The 19757-nt window shown below is 46.2% G+C and overlaps 1 protein-coding gene across 11 annotated transcripts in view; it reads right to left on the bottom strand.

Annotated features, from left to right (window-relative positions):
• Positions 1-1662: 1662 nt before the first annotated feature.
• trpm3 (transient receptor potential cation channel, subfamily M, member 3) overlaps positions 1663-19757 on the bottom strand; it is a 200829-nt gene continuing 182734 nt past the window's right edge. For 7 of the 11 annotated variants that reach the window (XM_054731421.2, XM_054731422.2, XM_054731423.2 and 4 more), the window contains 8 exons: positions 12733-12861; positions 11961-12212; positions 10899-11073; positions 7884-8012; positions 6099-6249; positions 5079-5272; positions 4811-4943; positions 1663-4258 (listed from right to left, as the gene is read on the bottom strand). In XM_054731421.2, coding sequence (XP_054587396.1) covers positions 2638-4258; positions 4811-4943; positions 5079-5272; positions 6099-6249; positions 7884-8012; positions 10899-11073; positions 11961-12212; positions 12733-12861 — 2784 coding nt within the window. In that variant the 3' untranslated portion in view covers positions 1663-2637. The remainder of the gene's footprint in view (positions 4259-4810; positions 4944-5078; positions 5273-6098; positions 6250-7883; positions 8013-10898; positions 11074-11960; positions 12213-12732; positions 12862-19757) is intronic. The other 4 variants (XM_054731428.2, XM_054731430.2, XM_015972385.3 and 1 more) reach the window with 1 other exon arrangement.

Raw genomic sequence — 19757 nt, 5'->3', positions numbered from 1 at the left:
AGTCTGTTTTAGTTTGGTTTGACAAAGTTTGGTTTGGTTCAAAATGTAAGCAGCAGCTGTGCATGACCAAAGCCTGTTCCATGAAAACACAAGCATCCAAAAACCAACACATAAACATCCCTTCCCTTTTGTTTGTTTTTTAGAGTTTTATTTCCTGCTGGCAATTTTAGCTTCTACGGGCGAGCCAGTCAAGCCAGAAGACATTCATTCAAATGCTATTGCTATTCCGAAGACATAAAACGAAAAAATATTTTTATATAGATCATCTAAAATTCCCCCAAAATTCTGGGTTAAATTCATAAAGCACAGTGATTTTAATAGACACCTTCACTTTTAAGACAAACATCTCTTATCCTCCTACTTGAAATCCCACCATGTCCCTATGAAGAACCCTCTGTTTTGCATCACTGGGGGAATATTGTCCCTGAGCACAAACCTGGGGTCAACCATCTGTCTCCACGACATAACCCACACATTTGGTAAAGAAACGGCAAGTTTTGCATGTAACGACATACTTCTAATTCTGTCCAACCTACATGATTAATACTGGCTATGTGCTGAAAATGTAAGCCTTATGTCAAAGTGAAAAAGTAATAGGTTAAAGGGATATTTAAGAATTGTTAACAAACAAAATTAAAACAGTAATGTTAGTTTTTACCATAAAGAGAGCCGATGACAGTTGCACCTCTTTATTGATATGCGACAGAGAGGTTTAAACAGTAATGAATGTTTATGTTTGGGCCGTGATAAGATCAAGTTATTACAAGCGAGAAGCTGTTTTCTCAATTTGATGTTTTAGTTTAATGTGCAAAAAAAAAAAAAAAAATCTAAACTTTGAGAAGTTAAAGATATCCTTTTTGTGAGAAATCCCAAAAAATGCAATGAAACTATCTACCAGAATCAACAATTCCTCACCGTATGTCAGGTGACAAGGAGAGCAGATGTTTACGAGAAAGTGATAAGCAAACGTGATTCTTAAAGAAGACAAACAAGATCCCCAAGTTCATCATCCATGCCCAAAAAAGGCACCCTAAGTTTGGTTAACTGGCAACTATGTGTTGCCAAATCAACATTAAAAAAGTCCTCATAAATAGTTTGATAAAACACAATAAAAACTACTTAAAATACATTAAATATGATAGAAATGTACAGTGTTTGAGACTGATATTAATAAATAATATTATACATCATCATTTTAGTGCATGTAGATGGTCATCTTTTATTTTATTATATTTAAAAGCTTAATTATAAAATACTCATAATTTGACAAAAATATCACTGAAAACATATAAATATTAATTTTGTAATTCAAACAGGCATTTACTTCAATCAATGAGCAGGAAAAATGTTCATAAATAGAATCATCATCTCAAAGTAAATGCAACATGATTAAACAGAATTATAAATGCGAGAAAATATATTTAATCAACTAGGACTCTAATAATTTCATCTATTTTTTACAAATCAAAATTGGACAGACATCCTTTGTTTCTCATCAAACTTTTCCAGTAGAATAAAAAAAAATTAAAACAAGAGGAAAAACTAGCATCTGGGTTCATCTTTTTGATGATATTATTAATCCAATATTTCTTCTTTCATGTCATCTAAAATATATCGAACCTCTGATAGAATGCATATACTCAACAGCTTATTCCCAAGCTCTTAAATTTCAAAGTAGTGCTTTATTTTAGAACTCTGTGACCTGTACACCGTTTTACATTTGGACCATTCATCAGTTATCTTTCTCTAAGAGTCTGTTTGCAGAAAATGGGTAAAATAAATGGCAATATTGGAATAGATGGAAGGACGGATCTAATAGATGTAAATGGTTGTAAAATAAATAAACAATAACATCTCCAAAACGTAAAGGAGGGGTTTTACTACAAAGAGAGCTAAGACTTAACTGAGTGGAAAGATTTTTTGGTGTAAGGTTCAGGCAAAAAAAAGGTTCACATCTGTTTAATCTGGCCAAGCACGAGCCCACTCACACGCTCACAGCGCCCTCTAGTCCTCATTATTTGCAATTGCACTTGTTAATGCTTTCCATCCATGCTTGTGTGTGGAGAGATTGTCACCATACACATTTCTTTCATCAAAAACCACCTTTCATGCATTAGCCTCGTATGAGCAGACTGGAGACGGTGAAATGATTTTGACAAAGCATGGCCCAACAAGTTGAGTGCGTCCTTTCTTACTGGTTTCTCTCTGATGGCGTCTACAGATTAATGCAGGTAGAAAAAACAGCATATTTATCTGACTAGTGTGACTGATATGTGATGCAACACAGTGACAGATGTCTACTCGATGTGAAGTTGGTTACTGGAAGACATACAAGACAAATACACCTTCCGTTGTCAGAACATCCCGTACTTTGCTACAAGAGGCATAAACTAGTCTAGATTTGTAGCTCTTTGTTTTTGATGGTTTTACATAAAAACTTCTACATTTTCTCATCCGTGGGTCAGGATAAAGCTGCCCCTCAACACTGACTATGAGTAACTGTTTCTAATGAAAAATGTGAGGGAATATAGCGTAGGTGTGGTACAGACCAGCATCTACGGGCAGCTTCATCCTGCTGTCACCATTGCCGTTTCCACCTTGGCCCTAACAGTGTGTGAGTGCAGTGATGTGTCCATGTCACGTGTAGTTTTGTCTATCAAAGCTGCGGAAAGCTGATGGAGCAGCCAGCTTCCTTATAGACAGGCTGTCTGTCTTAGCTGTTTCAGGTCTTGCTCCGGACTTGCTCCTGAGGAAAGGGTTTCTGTGTCCTACCAGACCTCGCCCCCCAGACCCAGGTACCCTATCTGCTCCCAAACCCGGTCCCCTCTCCATCCTCTCACTCACCGACAGGCTCTTCCGGTGCGGAGGGGCCAGTGTGAGGGAAGGATGGGAGTCGTCTGAAGAGCAGCTGTTTGCGCGCTCCAGCTTGGAGAAGGGGGAGCAGAGAGGGGCTCCACTGGGCCCACCAAGGCCCCCTATCCGAGGGGTATCAGAGGCTGGAATCATGTCCTCAGGGTCCTCTGGATCAGACTCTGTGTGACTTAGCTCTGCTTCTCTCTCTGGGTGAGAGGAACTAATGTCAGACGGTTTATCAAAGGTGAATGAGGTGGAAGCTCCGGGTGAGTGTGAGCATTCTGCAGGAGTGTATGGAGCTGAGACGCAGCGTGTATCGATGCAGTCAGTGATGCTGGTGTACTCTGCTGCCTTTACCTGGACCCCTGCCCCAAGTCCACCATAGCAGCCTCTTGGCGTGAACATAAGGCTGTGGGACTTCACCAGAGGAGGCTCATCCAGGAAGGACGTGCCCGCTGTTGAGAGGTAGCGGCTGCTCTTAGAGCGTTCAAGCAGCCCTGCTGAGGGAGGTGGAGATGGTTCCATATCCCAAGGAGGTAGGGTGGTGTCTGGTAAGAGGTGTGCCGAGCACAATGACAAGTCAGCAGCTGCACTGTCATCAAACATAGCTCCAGTTGTTCCGCTGCTTCCTCCTCCGCCCTCCGAGTGCCTGTCGCCCAAACCGCTAGTGGCAGTGCTGCTGAAGTCACGGCCTCCACGCAGCACCGTCTCCATGGTATCTGACTGCACCGAGGAGTCTCTCTGCAGGGGTGGGACCACACGGAGAGCTTCCAGAAATACCTCTGTTGGTCCTACCTCTTCAGAAGTGGAGACATAAATATCAATGCACGATGATGGACGGTGCTGCTGGGAAACCGACAGCGTCGCCAGTGGGAGGGGCTTAGACTCCTTGGGGGCAGCAGCTGAGGACACAGACTGCGAACTGTTGGCTCGGTGGAGACTGAGCGACCGCTCTTTGAAGAAGCTTTCGGCCCGTTCAGCCCCGCTTGCGCGCTCAACAACACGCCCGCCTCCAACATAAAATGAGTGACTTCTTGTCCGCATAGCCATGCTTGTGGGAGAGGGAGGGGACATGGAGCCCTCGGCTGTTCCCTCCAACGCCTCCTGTAAGCGGTAGGCATTCCCTTCAGTGCTGTTGAAGCTGCTCTGGCGTAGGATGTATGCGGAATCTTGGCACTCAGCTTGGCGGAGTATATACGCAGAATCAGTGCAATCAGACGAAGTCCGGGATCGTGCTTTGTTGACCTCCACGCGCTCAACACCCGTCACACGCTCCAGCGCAACGGCCATTCGTCCAATTAGCTCCTCCATTTGTGCCAGACGGATATCAACAGTCTGCAGTGATGCCTTCATGAAGTGTTCCCTCTCATTGACCTCTTCCAGGCGCATCGCCATGTTCTCCACCCTGGTGAAGATAGGGAAAAAATGGACAAAAATTCACACCATGAGAAATGCATCAAATTCCTAGCAGCTGCTCAGTTATTGGCCAGAATAAGTGTTTGAGGTGTCAGAAGGCTGATGAGGGACAGCAGTAGCTCAGGAGGTAGAGCGGATAGTCCAGTGATCAGAAAGTTGCAGGTTCAATCCCGGCTCCGACCAGAGAATGCTGCTGTAGTGTCCTTGGGCAAGACACTTAATCCACCTTTCCTGCTGGTGGTGGTCGGAGGGATCGGTGGTGCCAGAGTTCGGCAGGCTTCTCCTCTGTCAGTGCGCCCCAGGGCAGCTGTGGCTACATTTTAGCTCATCCCAACCAGTGTGTGAATGTGTGTGAATGACTGATTGTGTTGTGAAGCGCCTTGGGGGGTTAAACCTAAGAAGGCACTATTCAGATCCAGACCATTTACCATTTGATCTAGTTTGGAGGGGTTCTCATATAATAAAAGAAGAAGATAAAACAGTTAAGTCATAATAAGCACTAATTGCCTATTGAGTAGAAGTTAGATTAGAGTAATCTGACCTCTCAGATGTGACTCTGATCCTTTCATCATTGGATGAATGAAATCTGTCATCCTTCTCTCTGAAGTATTCCTCTATGCATTGCTCCTCAAAGTCATGAACTTTCTTTAGCTCATCTTCTGTGATGAAAAGCTCTGTGGAAAAGAAAAGTTTGACACAATTACATAAATAAACAATTTAAATGTAAACTGCACATGTTCCAGTCTTTGTATTGATTACATGTTTTCATGTTATTAAAACTGGAACATTTTCCAGGAATCATCACTCACTCAGTCCATAGTCTCTCTCGTCGTCGTCGTGCTTGCGCCAGCGGCAGCACAGATGCTTGAGGACCATGGTTATGTGACTGAAGATGATGAGGGGTGGAGGAAGGACTGGGCGCTCATGGAAGGTCATAATGAGCTGGTACCGCTGGAACTTCCACACCTGGTTTGAGATGGACTTCACCTCAAAGAAGGTGTTACTATGAACAGTCAGACAGACTCCAGATCAGTTATGACACAGGAATCTGTGGTTATGTGAAAATGGCAATGTGTTTCTTCCAAGAATCTAGACTTTTGGATTATCTCATGCCCTAAGCAACAGTTTAAGGGGATTGTGAAGGTGTTTTTGGACTTTAGCTGATCTGTTTCCATTTCTGAGTATGGCGGGTTTGCCAGAAACTTTTCAAAATTTTAAGTAATCATGATGTATTTTCGTGTGAGAGTTTGAAGAGACTTCAAAATGTGCCTGCAGTTTTTTTCAAGTTGAAAACCAAGTTCAACACATTTGCAGTGGCGCTTCTGTTTCAGGAACTAGAAGTGAGCCTACGAGAATATGGGGTCCTTTTCCTGATATTCGGACACTGCCTCTGATTGGCTAACAGCAACACAACTCTGCCATTGACTCCTTTTGCTTTGCAACGTTGATGTTTATCTCCACAACTAACACAAGTCTGAAGGGGATCTGCCATGTTATGGAGTTGCTAATGCTAACAGTTTGCTTCTACTAGCCAAGACGTACTCTGCTCTCTCCTGGATGCTAAACCAACAACGGCTTTCCCCATTGCGAGCCAAGATGGGTGAGTCCATGAATACTAATTTGACACTATCGTGCAATTTTCAGGCTTTTCTAGTCCAAGATTTTCCCAGTTTAATTTCTATCAGAAGTTAATTCAGGAAATAGGGGTAGAAGATTATTTTCCCATTACGCCTGCATGTTAAACTCAGAGTGACCAATCATACTTTAGAGATAAGTAAAAAGCAGTTTGTCAGTGAACTTGGCCTTTAATGTTCATAGTGTTTACGTACTTAAACACTGCTATGAGGAGGTTGACTAGCAGGATGTTAGCCACCAGCAGATAGCATGCCATGATTGCAGGGACGATCCAAGCACCAGTCTTACAAGGTGGTAGAGCCACCACCACGCCATCCTCCGTGGTGATATTCTGCCCACAGGGAGCTGCACACACACACACACACACACACACACACACACACACACACACACACACACACACACACACACACACACACACACACACACACACACACACACACACACACACACACACACACACACACACACACACACACACAGGTTAGTGAGGGGTAGAATATCTTCAGAAATCATTTTAATCTGCTGATAGTTTTACTTTTGTAGGCATTTTGGATGTATGGGTAAGTGGAGATACATGCAGACAAACAAAATAAACAGAAAATAAAGGGGAAAATTAATGTTATGACAAAAATAATAGCAAAATTATTAAATGAACAGAGAACGCTTTGACGCTTCACACACTGAACACAAGACCATAACAGAACAGACAAGCAGACTGGAAAAGGTTAAACCAGCTACACACAAACAGAATTTAGCAAACAAACAAGAAGCATAGTAAATGCATATCCATATGCTTTTGTTTCCATTAATAAGGGTTCCAGAAGAGCAGCAGACACTAATAATGGTAGGGGCTCATGTTCAGAAATGGATATCTGAAAATAAAATACACAGAACAACACATGTGTCATCACAGCTCGTGTTCGCAATATATTTAAACACGTGTTTAAAATATATTGCCACATATGAAACCCATGGCTTCATTCAGCAACGGTTGTTTGCTCAGAGTTATTTGAAATGTAATTAAGGACACATAAGTATGTTTTTTCCATCTCTGATGGTTCAGTTGCTGTGGCTGATCTGGGGAACATTCAGCATTCGTCCTTCGTTTATTTGTCTTGGAGAATCCGTCTAGTCATGCTCGTCATTTCTCGCTGATTAATTGTTTCACACAATGTAGCCCAAAGACAGAGAACTGAAGTAATTTTAGATTTTTTTTTACCTTCAAAACATTTGGACTTAAAAACTCTGACAACTGAACCATGTGAAAAAACAGATTACAGATGATGAAATGTGGGTGTTAGTTTTAGTGTGTGTGTGTGTGTGTGTGTGTGTGTGTGTGTGTGTGTGTGTGTGTGTAAAATACTATAGTTTGAATAACGTTTGTGGATTTTTGGATATATTAGTATTTTGACCACGAGGCAGCTACTCCAGGGAGAAGCTGAGCTGGCCTTAGGAAGAAGTGACATGGTTCATGCGAAATGTGGCATTATCATGACAGGCTCACATCTTCAAATTAAGGTAATTTGGAGTTAAGCGACAAATAAAGGAAAGAGGCATCAAGAGAATATCAAATCTTTCGATAGTTCCTCTTGATGTGGCAGCGGACCAGAAACAAAACCAAGAATAAATGAAAACACTTTAGAAAAAGTGCTGCTGCCATCTGACCAGCTTCGGCGCAAACTGGTTGGAGTAAAGTTGCTTAAAGGGTATAAGGTCAAGCTACTAGCTGTTTAAAAAAATTGAAGAAAAAAGAATTATGTTACCAATTTCTCAAATCGAACTGATTAGTTAATTCTGCTGAAGTCCAGTAGTTGACCCGGGATACCAACACATGGGCAACTTTAGCCTTTCAGCGAGGATCCACATGCACACTTTTGTCTCAAGAGAGCTCTAGTGGCAGGAGTGACATGGTGGTAATAGGAGGATGACGAAGAGGAGGGATGTGGTTAAACTGAGGTCTATGTGTGTAGAATTACTGGGATTCTGACTGCACTGGGCAATGTGGGATGGACCATTGCTACGCCAGGTTCCGTGCGTTCGAAAGTAATTTTCGACCAGCCAGAGTTTTTCATTCAGCCTTTGCTGTAACTTCCTACTATGCATATCTGAAACAAAGAATGAAAACATTATTTCAGATCTCTTCTCTTTGGGCCACTCCTCACATTCTGTGCACACCGTCATATACAGGACAATAGAGAAACAACAGAACCGCACACAGACAGACTCTCACACCCTCACAGACTTCTCCCACAACCTATCTTTTTGGATATATTTGTCAAAATATAAAAATTTAATATAAAAAAAATCATGAGAAACGAATGTCTCTGCTGTTCTTTTACAGTAAGAAAAAAAAGTTGAATGTATTTGTCTCCTCACGTTTATGTTTTATGTCAAAACCATTTCAAATTCAGTCAAAGAGAACCTGGTTAAATGCAAAATGCAGTTTTGAAAGGATGACTTCATCTATTAATGGGATTGTATCAGGCAAAATTCACTTTTTGCAGCCTTTGAGCATGTAATGCTGTTATTTTATCACTAAAAACAATGCTGAAGCAGTTTTTGGTTCCATGCATGCATTCTTCTCACTGAGCTGCAGCTCCTCTGCAGGCCTATCAAGTCTTTGCAAAGGCTTGGATGGAGACATTTTGCATCTTCATGCACTGCCCCTCTCCGTCTATATAGTGTCAAATCTGGAACCCTTTTCCTCTGGACTGAGGAAGTGATTTCTTTGTTATTTAGTCTGATAATGCCTAGAGCATGAATGTGCCTTTTTGGCTGCAGGAGGTACGGGAATTTGTTTCACCATCACAAAGACTGCATGTTAAACCTCCGCCAGTACCAGAGTGAATTTTCAAATGGATTACTCCTTCAAACTGGCACCATTCCAATGTTAAAACCACCCAACCAGGCACTAACCGGGGTACACTCCATGTGCAAGTTACCAACGATGCTTTCTTCTTCTTTATGATGCTTGGCTGGGAATCTATGGTTATATTATGAAATGGGTGGATCTCACATGGGTGGAGGTGGGATTTCATGGAATCATTTATTTTATTTTTTGTCTTTTCTTTTCTTATTACTTCAAGAAAAATAAGCAAACCAAACTAATTCCACATTACGGTGAGGGACGTTTGTCCTACAGCATTGTTTTAATTCAGCCAAGATGGAGGGTTTTTCAGCATGGAAGACCTGTTTAAAGGTCAAAGGTCATATATTATCTTTCAGGATTTTCCTTTAAAGAGCACACATCATGCTTCCATCAATTACAGCAAGTCGTCCAAGTATTGAAGCAGTACAGCTGCTCCGTACCATCACACTACCACCACCATGTTTTAATTCAGTGGTAGTTTTACACTAGATGTAACGGGACACAAGCCTTCTAAAATGTTTCACGGTTGTCTCGTCATTCCACTGAATATTTCCAAAAATATTAGGGATTATCAAGTTGTTTCTTGTCCATGTGAGATAGGCCCTTCTGTACTCTTTGGTCAACAGATGTTCTTACCTTGGTGCTAGTCTTTCCTCTTTCCTATAGTTGAATCTTGAATTGTGCACTTAACCTAAACCATACTAGACCTGCAGGGTCCTGAGCACTCTTGTTCTTAAATGTTATTCAGAACACAGCATGATGTGCTGCTTTTTGTGATGTGCTTTTACCTCTAGAAGTCTGACAGTAATCAGGCATGTGTGTAGCTCATGAAACTGAGCTTAGCTTTTCAATTAATGTGATAAATCACAGTTAAAAAATGTGATTTAACAAAGTGGTCAGCGTATTTTTTTTTCATCAAGGGCCTGGGATCTCATTTATCAAACATTGTGTAGAATCCTTACTAAAACCGTACTTAAGCTCAGCAAAAAAAATGTACTTACGCCAAGTAGGTTTGTGATGTATCAAACATGGAGTACACACAGCTGCACGCAATCTCCGCTTCATAAATCAGAAACTATCTAGAAAGTTTCTCAGCTGCATTTTAGTCACATCCCGCCCTCACCACGCCCACTTACTGCCATAAAGTCAATGCAAAGTACCTTGTGGATCTCATGCATATACATAAGCCGGCTGTTGCAACGCTCCGCCAATGACGATGGCGACTGTAGATCAAGGCAGATCAAGGAAGCGCAATTTCACAGAAGCAGAAATTGAGGTACTTGTGGGTGAGGTGGAGAAATGAAAGGAAGTGCTTTTGCAAAAGAAATAAGAGAAACTCCACGGAGTGGCACAGCATTGCTGAAACCATCAATGTTGTGAATTCTTCAGAGAGATCTGTGGCGGATATAAAAAAAATGGTCCAATCGGGATTCAATCCCCTGACTCACAGGTGAAAGTTACGCGTGCTAACCAGTCAGCCAAACGGAGATTTCCCTTGTCCAAGTAGCCAGGGCGTATGATCAATCGGGTCACAATGAAAGTACACACACTGTCACAGACGCATGACATTCTGTCTCAATCTGTTCCCCTGCTGATATTCTGCATTCCATATTCAGTGCTTCAGGCTGTGTGTGTGTGTGTGCACACATGTGTGCGCACAAGTGTGTGTGTGTGCTCTCCATGTCCAAAATGTGCGTAAGCCAGGTCCTTAGTCAACTTAAAGTTGCGCACATTTTTCCGCTAAGTTTTCTTTCATAAATCCTGTTTTGTGCGTAAGCAAGCTTGATAAATGAGGCCCCTGGTTGGTTGGGATAGATGTTTTCCTTACTGAATTAAATAGCATTTATTATTTACTCAGGCTATCTTTGTCTGGTATTGAGGATTTTTTTTTACTGATATTTAGGTAAGAAAAACTAGAAAAATAAATCTCTAAGAGGGAGATTTAACAACTATAATAAAGATAAAGCAGACATGTTTATTAAGAACTGATAGAACAGTAACACAGCTCATCTCAATTATGTTTCTTATGTGTGTTACAAACTTAATGCAAACCAGTGTCAGTTTGTTTTCAGTGTCTCCTCAGAGGAACATTTTCATTCAGCAGCTAAAACCCAAAACTTACGGTCAATCTGGTCAGCAAACACCTCTCCATAGATCATCCAGTAGGGCATAAAGAAGATGTTTCTGGCTAGCATCCAGGACGGGTCTTCATTAGGATTGAGGATGGCCTGACGAGCCACCCCAAAACTCATCAGCACCACCAACATGATGATCACAAAATACATCATGTCGATCATCTGACGGAGGGGCGGAGAAGGAAAAGGATTAGCAAAGGAATTAAATAAATGAATGATTAGTTAACTAATAAAGCAGAATAGAAAGTTAGAAAAAATCTAACACTTAAAGGTCTGTAATTGGTATTTTTTTCATTCACTTTAAATCAAAGTAGATTTGTTTAGGCATGACACTCGAGTCCAATAATTAAACTGCGTCGAATCTGGGTTAATTTCAGATCGATTAAAGGGGTTAGAGGGCTGAAGATCCCCACCCCCACCCCCGCCAGTGTAATAGCTGCTCTATTAAGCTGTGACTGTTTAATTTTTAATCTCTTGTTTCTATAAAATTTTGAAACGTATTTTCACTTTGGGGATAAAATTTTTATTCTTACCATTAATATTAATTGGTTGTAAAAGTATAAAATCTACATTTCTCTGGTTAAAATCTGTTTTATTGCCTTTTTACAACGTCACACTTGTTTCCCATTGCACCTCCTAAATTGAACCAATAAGCAAACAAATGGTGCAAGTGCCACTGCAGCATCAGACGAGTCGGATGAGCCAAGTTCTCCCTATCCAACTGCTGACTTTCACTTCAAAGGCTCACGTCTGGTGGTACACAGTCCACGTCAAAAGCATGATGGTTACAGATTTAGGTTTTCATGCATAAATCATAAGCTCCGATATTGTGCTTGTTGAGATCAAACAACCAAGTTAGGAGGTGCGGGGAGCTCCATTAGCATTGGACTTACATGCACAGATTACAGCTTTGCAATCATGGAGCTCAGTGTGATTGTGCAGTCACTATCAATTACGCTAAACAAAGTCCAAAGGTAAACAGATACCTAAGATGAATTCATAATGAAGAAGTCAGAAAGGCAAACAAAAACACCCCTGCACCCTCTCACCATCTTGCCGATCATCATCACATAGGGCCCCAGGTACTTGTTGACTCCAAAGATGTCGAGCAGTCTGATGTACCAGTAGATGATGTTGACACAGTAGATGACCCGCCCGTAGCTCATGAGCGGTGGTTCCTGGAGACGCAGAACCATACCGACGGAAAAAATGAGGATGGCCATGAGGTCTGTTATGTTCCAGTACTCCTGAAGCCACACCTTCACCTTCTGCAGCAACTTCCCTGGCTCTGACATCAGGATCTGGAAGACAGCGGTGAAAGACTCTCAAAGAGGAAGACGGAGGAACTGAAAATGTTAGAATACAAATGCATTTTATCATGACCACCACAAGAGGGCAGTAGAAATTCATCCATCAGAGGATTTGACATCTGAGGAGGCTTTATGGAGCAGCTGAAAATGATGTGACATGATGATTAATGCATTTCATTCAATTACAGAACAAAACAGCCATGGACTGAGGTTGAATTTATTATTTGGTGCAGTGCATTTTCCATACTCTGTCTTATTTTTGTTTACATTTCTTTATCCTGCTTCCATCACCAGCCATCTATCCTTTTTTACACTTTAATGGGCTTTTTCCAGTTCACCAGTTCATTCCCTTTTTCCTTATTTGTTTTGAGCTGTTTCATGAAATGAACATAATCCAACATTGATACACCCAAACAGTGCCTTGCTTTGTGTCTTGGTTAGTGATTATTCTGTTTAATACAACCCCTCATTGATGTTTCTCACAATGACATTTAGCCAGGGTCATGTGTACCTCTCTCATCTTTTCAATGCCGTTGGTGAAGATGTAAGCAATGACAATCCACTCTTGGGGAGAAGGCCACAGGTCCATCTTAACCAGGACAATGTAGTTAAACAACATCAGGTATCCCACATATGCCATCTGCATGAAAACACAAAGCAGAACAGGAAGGGTCAGATTTTCTCGGATCACTTTTCAGACCTAAACGTTGCCCACATCACAGCTGAGCTTCAGACAGCAGGTTTTGGAGACTTATTTCCTGATATAAAGGCATCTTGTCCCGGATTGGATGACAGCAACACAACTCTACCTCTGACTTAGATGTTTTAGCTCCGCAAATAACACAAGCCTGGAGGAGCGTCTGTTGTGTGGTGAAGCTGCTAATGCTAACGCCTTCCCTGTCGTGCATCAAGGTTGGGGAGTCTATGAATGCTAATTCACTGTGAGGATTTTCAAATTTAAATATCTAATTTAAAAGAAGCTAATGCAGGAGACAGGAGACTGTTTTCATGTTCAGCCTGCATGAAAAACTGACTGATTATAATCAGAAATAACAAAAAATTGTTTTGTTTTAGTCAACCACACCTTTAATGGACGCTAGGCAAGTGCTGTGTTCTGAACACTAGGGGCAGTATAGGTTAATAGTGAGTGCTGAATAGGAAGTGCAAAATGCAAGATGGACACCGTGTATGACTGTTCTCCTCTGTAATAAAGTGGATAAAGTAATTATACCTCCTTTCCTACTGCAAAACATAACAATCGGCGACAAGGACAAAAAAACGTTGGTTACGTATTGTAACCCCAGATTCTGAGTCTAGTCGCAGCCCTTAAGCGAGCTGCTATTGGAAGGGTGATCTGTGCATCAGCCAATCATGAAGAGCTTAAATGTACGCCCACCACGTGGGCACCCCTTGTGGGTTATATAAGTGGAACAACCCCACTGTTCGCCTCCGATGGCTCTTAGTCCTAACAGAACTAGTGGGGTCAGTGGCTTAAGGGCTGCGACTAGACTCATAGAATCTGGGGTTACAATACGTAACCAACGCTCTATTTCGTCTAGTCTTAGCACTTAAGGGAGCTGCTATTGGAATAATGCGCAGCTGGATGGGTTTACGCCCCACTGGTTAGCTCAACCAATGAACACACCCAACAAGTCTCCTTTTAGTGAGGGTCGCTCAGCCTCAGCCCAGGGCGTAAAAGGCTGAGGCAGCCAGAGATAAGAGTGAGACCCTCACTAAAAAATATCATCCACAAGAGGATGAAATTCATTCAAGCAGGGCTGATGAGGTGCCATAATGCTTTCACTCAGCCTGCTGAGGTCCAAGCACTGAACGAGTGATGGATCCTGAAGACACATCTCGTAAATAATAACGAGTAAAGGAACAGGGTGAAGCCCATGAAGCAGCCTGACAAATGACTTCCATTGACACACCACTGTGGGGCGCCACAGAAGAGGAAATCCCTCTGGCTGAGTGAGCCCTGAGTGCCTCAGGGGGATCCCGCCCTGCTGATGTGCAAGCGTGAAATGGCGTCACATAGCCAGAGTCAAAGGCGCTGGGCCGCGTGCCCAAGGGAAGACTCCCTGTAGTGCACAAACATGCTTTGTGAGCGGCGAATCCCTGAAGTGCGTGACACATATCGTGCGAGCGCGCGCACCGGGCAGAGAAGATGGGAAGTCGCCTCCTCATCAGAATTATGGGGAGGAGGAAAAAGTCCAGCCAATGAAATTGACCTGGATTTGAAGGAAGCATTAATGTTTTGGGGCACAAAGGCTGGGTTGGGGCATAAAACAGCAGACCCGCCATCTTCCCGGATCCTGAGGCATGCAGGAGCCACTGAGAGGGCGAGTTAGTTAGGTCGCTCACTCTCTTGACTGATGCCAGTGCCAGCAGCAAGGCAGTTGTAAGTGACAGGAACTTGAGTGAGACCTGGTCCAAGGGTTCAAATGGGGCTTCTAATAAGCCGCGCAGAACCACCGTTAGGTCCCACTGGGGAACTAGCGGGCGGGACACAGGTCTGTTCCTTCTGACACCTTTTAGAAAACCTTTTGTGAGGGGATGATTGAAAACAGACCTATCACCAGGATGAGATAGCTGCAGCATATGTTTTAATAGTGCTGAATGCGAGGCCCCTGTCCATCAGTATCTGTAGAAACGATAGGACATCCGCCAGCTGGCAGGAGAGCGCTTGAACATTCCGCTCTGTGCACCATTTCTGGAAAGCTGCCCATTTAGCAGCATGAGATGTGATGGTAGAAGGCGCCCGCGTGCTCTGAATCGTGGTGACCACATCATGCGGCAGCCCAGAAACCCCTAAGTGTGACCGCTCATCGGCCAGACCCACAGCCGATGGCCTATTTCTGGAGGATGTTTGATTATCCCATCCGCCTGGGGAGGGGCGTCCTCCCTTCGCGGGAGTCTCCACGGGGAGCCGGGCAGTAGCGCTTGCAGGTCCGGAAACCATGACGTGGACAGGCGTCTGGGAGCCACCAGAATTACCGAGAGCTGTTCTGACCGAACTCGGTTCAGGAGACGGGGAATCAGAGGGACTGGTGGAAACGCATAAAGGAGCATTCGAGGCCAGGGCTGGTGTGAGAAGGCGTCCGCCCCGAGCGGGGGTTTGTCCCGGGGCCTCAGGGAAAACCACAGGCGACACTGAGCGTTTTCGCGAGCCGTGAACAGATCCACAGACGGTTCCCCGAACCTTATCCAGATCTGTGATATCAGTGCCGAATGCAGACGCCAGTCGGAGTCGCGGGGACCTCCTCTCGACAGGATGTCTGCCGCTACATTCAGGATCCCCGGAATGTAGGTGGCACAGCAGGTGGACATGTGCCCAACACAGTAAACCTGTGGCTATGCGCAATAGTGGGAGGGATCGAACCCCCCTTTGGCGATTTATGTAGGCTGCCGTCACCTGGCTGTCTGTGTGAACTTCGACATGACAGCCATCAAGAAGGGCAGCGAAGTGTCTGAACGCATTCCTCACTGTCATAAGCTCCAACACATTTATGTGCTCATGCGTGTGGGAGGGCCAGCGATCTGTCGCCGTATGGGACAAGCACGTGCCCCCCACCCCAGACAGTGACGCATCCGTAAACACAGATACGTGTGACGTAGGACTTCCGATGGGGACCCTGTGTGAGAGGATGCAGGGATTCCCCCAGTGAGCAAGGTCCCCGCCCACTGAGGGGGGAACCCTCAACATACGTCTCTTCTGACGTATCGGGTGTACCCGGAGGCGGATGTACCAGCATTGCAGGCGCCTCGAGTGCAACAACCCCACCAGCACCGCCGAGTGGGCTGCAGCCATCATGCCCAGAAGTCTCATGACTAACAGGGCTCTCACGATCTTGCGGGGTTGCACGCGGGAGATCACCGTGGTGAGATCTGCCGCTCTCACCGGCGACAACCGTGCTCTCATTAGGGAGGCGTTCAGCTCCACCCCGAGAAACACAATCGACTGGGATGGAAGGATGGAGTTCTTCCCCCAGTTTATAGAAAACCTCAGGGTTGACAGATGCTCTGTTAATTTCCTGGTTTGCTCTGACGCCTCGTCCTCGGACCGGGTGCATCGGAGCAGATCGTCCCGGTAAAATAAAACCCTCGTTCCTGCCATGCGCAGTGGCTGCAGCGCGGTCTCCAGACATTTGGAGAAAGTGCGCTGGGCTAGCGAGTAGCCGAAAGGGAGGCATTCGTGCGCGCGTTCCGATAGCGGACGTGTGCTCGAGGTCACATGAAGATTGGGTTCGCGGCCTTACCGCCGTCGCTCGTACCAGAGAACTGGGAGCGACCCATGGAGGGCTGTGCTCGAAAGGGCGAGTGTGAAACAGCTGGAAGAGGCTGATCCGCACCGCAGAGCGTGGAGTCCAAGGATGAATGACGAGTGGGAGCCGGGTCCGTCCACGGGAACGACAAAGTGCCAGCGGATGGAGCCGCGCAACGTGCGCGCTTTGCGCGTGGTCGCGACAGCGCCATGACATCCCGTCCCACCCAACGTTGTGGGGGAAGCGGGATGAGTCGGGCCTGGCCGTAGGCTGGGGCCGGTGCGCAAATGGAGCACACCCTTACAGCAAGCTGTGTAACATGACCGAGTCTGACTGTGGGCACATGTGTGGGCTGCATGGTGGCGTAGTGGTTAGCACTGTTGCCTCGCAGCACGAAGGTCACAGGTTCAAAACTCGGCTGCGGCCTTTCTGCGTGGAGTTGCGTGTTCTCCCCATGCATGCGTGGGTTTCCTCCGGGTACTCCGGTTTCCCCCACAGATCACAACATGCCCTTTAGGTTATAAATTGTAAGTCGCTTTGGATAAAAGCGTCTGCTAAGCGAATAAACACAGATGTGCTGCAGTGCTTGGTGCGGGGAACATCATGTGTGAGTATTCGGCAGAGGGTTCTGCAGAGGACTGTAGGACTGTGCCCTCGATGTGACGTCTTTTGGGTTTTATTTCAAAACCAAAATCATTCACAGAGTTAACATTACAGTCATAAGCACACACATTCTCCCCAACGAGTCATTTTCGTGGTTGTTTTCGGCGAGGTTCCTGTGACGGAGACTGCCAAGGCTGTGTCTGCTGGCTCATTCGGAACCGTTGGCCGCCAACTCCCTGGTCCCGCCTCAGCGGGAGGCCGGCTCCGCGGGGCGGGCCGTGCAGCTGGGCGCCTGGAGTTTCCGCGCTGTTCGTCCCATCCTCTGGGGGGAACGGCCGGAGTGCAAGGCTGACCGAGAGTGGACCAGGTCTCGCACCGTGGCTGAAAGTTCAGCCGCCGTCTGAGCCCTCTCGATGACGCTCGTAAGATGGGGACCAAACAGAAAGTCAGAGGTGATGGGGCCTTCCAGCAGCTCCCTGTGCAGGTGTTCAGGAATGGAGGGCAGGGCCTTGAGCCACAAGGCCCGCTGGATAAGGATCTGCCAGGCAGCAATGCGAGCAGAACCGGTGAGTACAGCAGCGCACAGATTGAGGATGGCATCAGCAGTTTTAGTAATGATGGTTTCTGACTCGACAGGAGCGTCTAGCTCCTCCACCATTTTGGAAACGCCAAAGGCGAGAAGGCGATGTTATTTCCTGCAGCGCCGGTCTGGAAGGCGCACTGGTGTGCGCGATCGGCGAGCCGCCTCAGTAGCTGGTCATGCTTAGAAGCGGGAACTGCTCGCGGTCCAGCGAGGTGGTTCTTGACGCCACACAGCGAGGCCAAGTCCGGCTCCAGTGGGGGAACGGATGGCCAGCCCAGGTCGGAGAAGCCCTCGACCTTGGTAATGGGCACATGTGTGGAAATTGGCGCCTTGAGCCCGGCAGGCTTGGAGAAGGCGGCGGACCAGCAGCTCATGGCAGCGGGGAAGCGTGGCCAGACGGGGTCTGGACAGCGCCTCTGTGTTGCCCCGAAAATTCCCGCCAATTCATCTGCCTCAGGCGGAGCCAGTTCTGGAATGGCTAGCCCCTTGCGGGCCGCAGCCGCGGAGATGATGGCGGGCAGCTCCCGGAGCAGTGCTCTAACTGCTGGCAGGGAGGAGCGAGAAGTCACTGGGGCAGAAGGACCCACTGAGCGAGGCTCGTCGACCTCCGTGTTGTACAGGAGGGAAGAAGGGCTATGGCAGCCAGTCTCGTGGTCGACCTCCGTGTTGCACAGGAGGGAAAAAAGGGCTATGGCAGCCAGCCTCGTCGTGCTCCTCGCGAGGCTCATCGACCTCCGTGTTGTACAGGAGGGAAGAAGGGCTATGGCAGCCAGCCTCGTGGTCGACCTCCGTGTTGTACAGGAGGGAAGAAGGGCTATGGCAGCCAGCCTCGTGGTCGACCTCCGTGTTGTACAGGAGGGAAGAAGGGCTATGACAGCCAGCTTCGTCGTACTCCTCGCTGTCGATGACATCGTCCAGTTGGTAGCAGCCAGACGGCTCCTGGCCGACGATGAAAAACTGTAACGCCTTGTCCAGCGAGTACGTGCCAGCCACCGGAATTTCCTCGTCGGTGGTGGGGGTGAAGTACTCGACCCGGCGGACCTTTTCAGCCACGTGCAGAGCAGTACAAAACGGGCACGAGGCCTGGGGGTCAAGGCCAGGCCAGCGTGGTGAGCCCCGAGACAGACCTTACACTTGGCGTGCAGGTCGCCGCTGGAGATGGAGCCCGTCTGGCAGGCCGGGCAGGTCCTGGCGTCGCTGGACATGGTCGGTGAGTAGATTTTTCTTGTATAATTGCTCTTAAAGGAAGCTCTTAAGCTTGGCGTGAAGAGAAAACGGAGGTGAACAGTGGGGTCGTTCCACTTATACAACCCACAAGGGGTGCCCAAGTGGTGGGCGTACATTTAAGCTCTTCATGATTGGCTGATGCTGAGATCACCCTTCCAATAGCAGCTCGCTTAAGGGCTAAGACTAGACGAAATAGAACCAAAGTTCTACATCGACGATAGTTCTACCACGCTGCGGTTTTATATGAGGATAACATGGCGTTCACTGCTACGCCATCCCCGCCTGCGTTTCTGGTGTCTCTGGGACACATGGGAGAGAACGTTCCGGAATTATGTGCTTGCACTTGTTGGTTGAGACACAACTGTTTAAAAAGAAAAAAGCACTACCCCTGCATGTGCTTTTACAAGACCAAGGTAGAGGCCAATACTAGAGGCCATTCAGAATTTGAAAAGCTCACTTTAATCCAAAAAGGACAATGGGTTGTTGCTGGGCGCCTTTTTTTCAGAAAGGGTCAGAAACTGAAACACATTTTCAGCACTCAGCATTAGCCTATACTGCCCCTAGTGGTCAGAACTAGAGCCCTGCACAGAAGCCCTAGGCCCGCGGGTCGGCCCAGCCCGGGGGCCGGGCTTCGGGCCAACGACTGTGTAATTACCTCAGACACGAGCTGGGCTGGGCGCCTTTATTTTTAATCGAATCCATTAAAAAAAACGGAAACACTTAAATGCAGCAGCACCTGCCTGCTTCTCACGCACCGGCACCCGTTAGCTCAGTTAAGGTCTGTGTGGTTTATAAATGCACCTATAAAAATGAATTCTCAAACTGCTGATGGAAACATGTGCCCCATTTCGCCATTTT

Source organism: Nothobranchius furzeri, chromosome 17 (assembly GCF_043380555.1).
Source record: "Nothobranchius furzeri strain GRZ-AD chromosome 17, NfurGRZ-RIMD1, whole genome shotgun sequence".
Lineage (NCBI taxonomy): Eukaryota > Metazoa > Chordata > Actinopteri > Cyprinodontiformes > Nothobranchiidae > Nothobranchius > Nothobranchius furzeri.
This window is presented reverse-complemented; position numbering and strand designations above follow the sequence as displayed.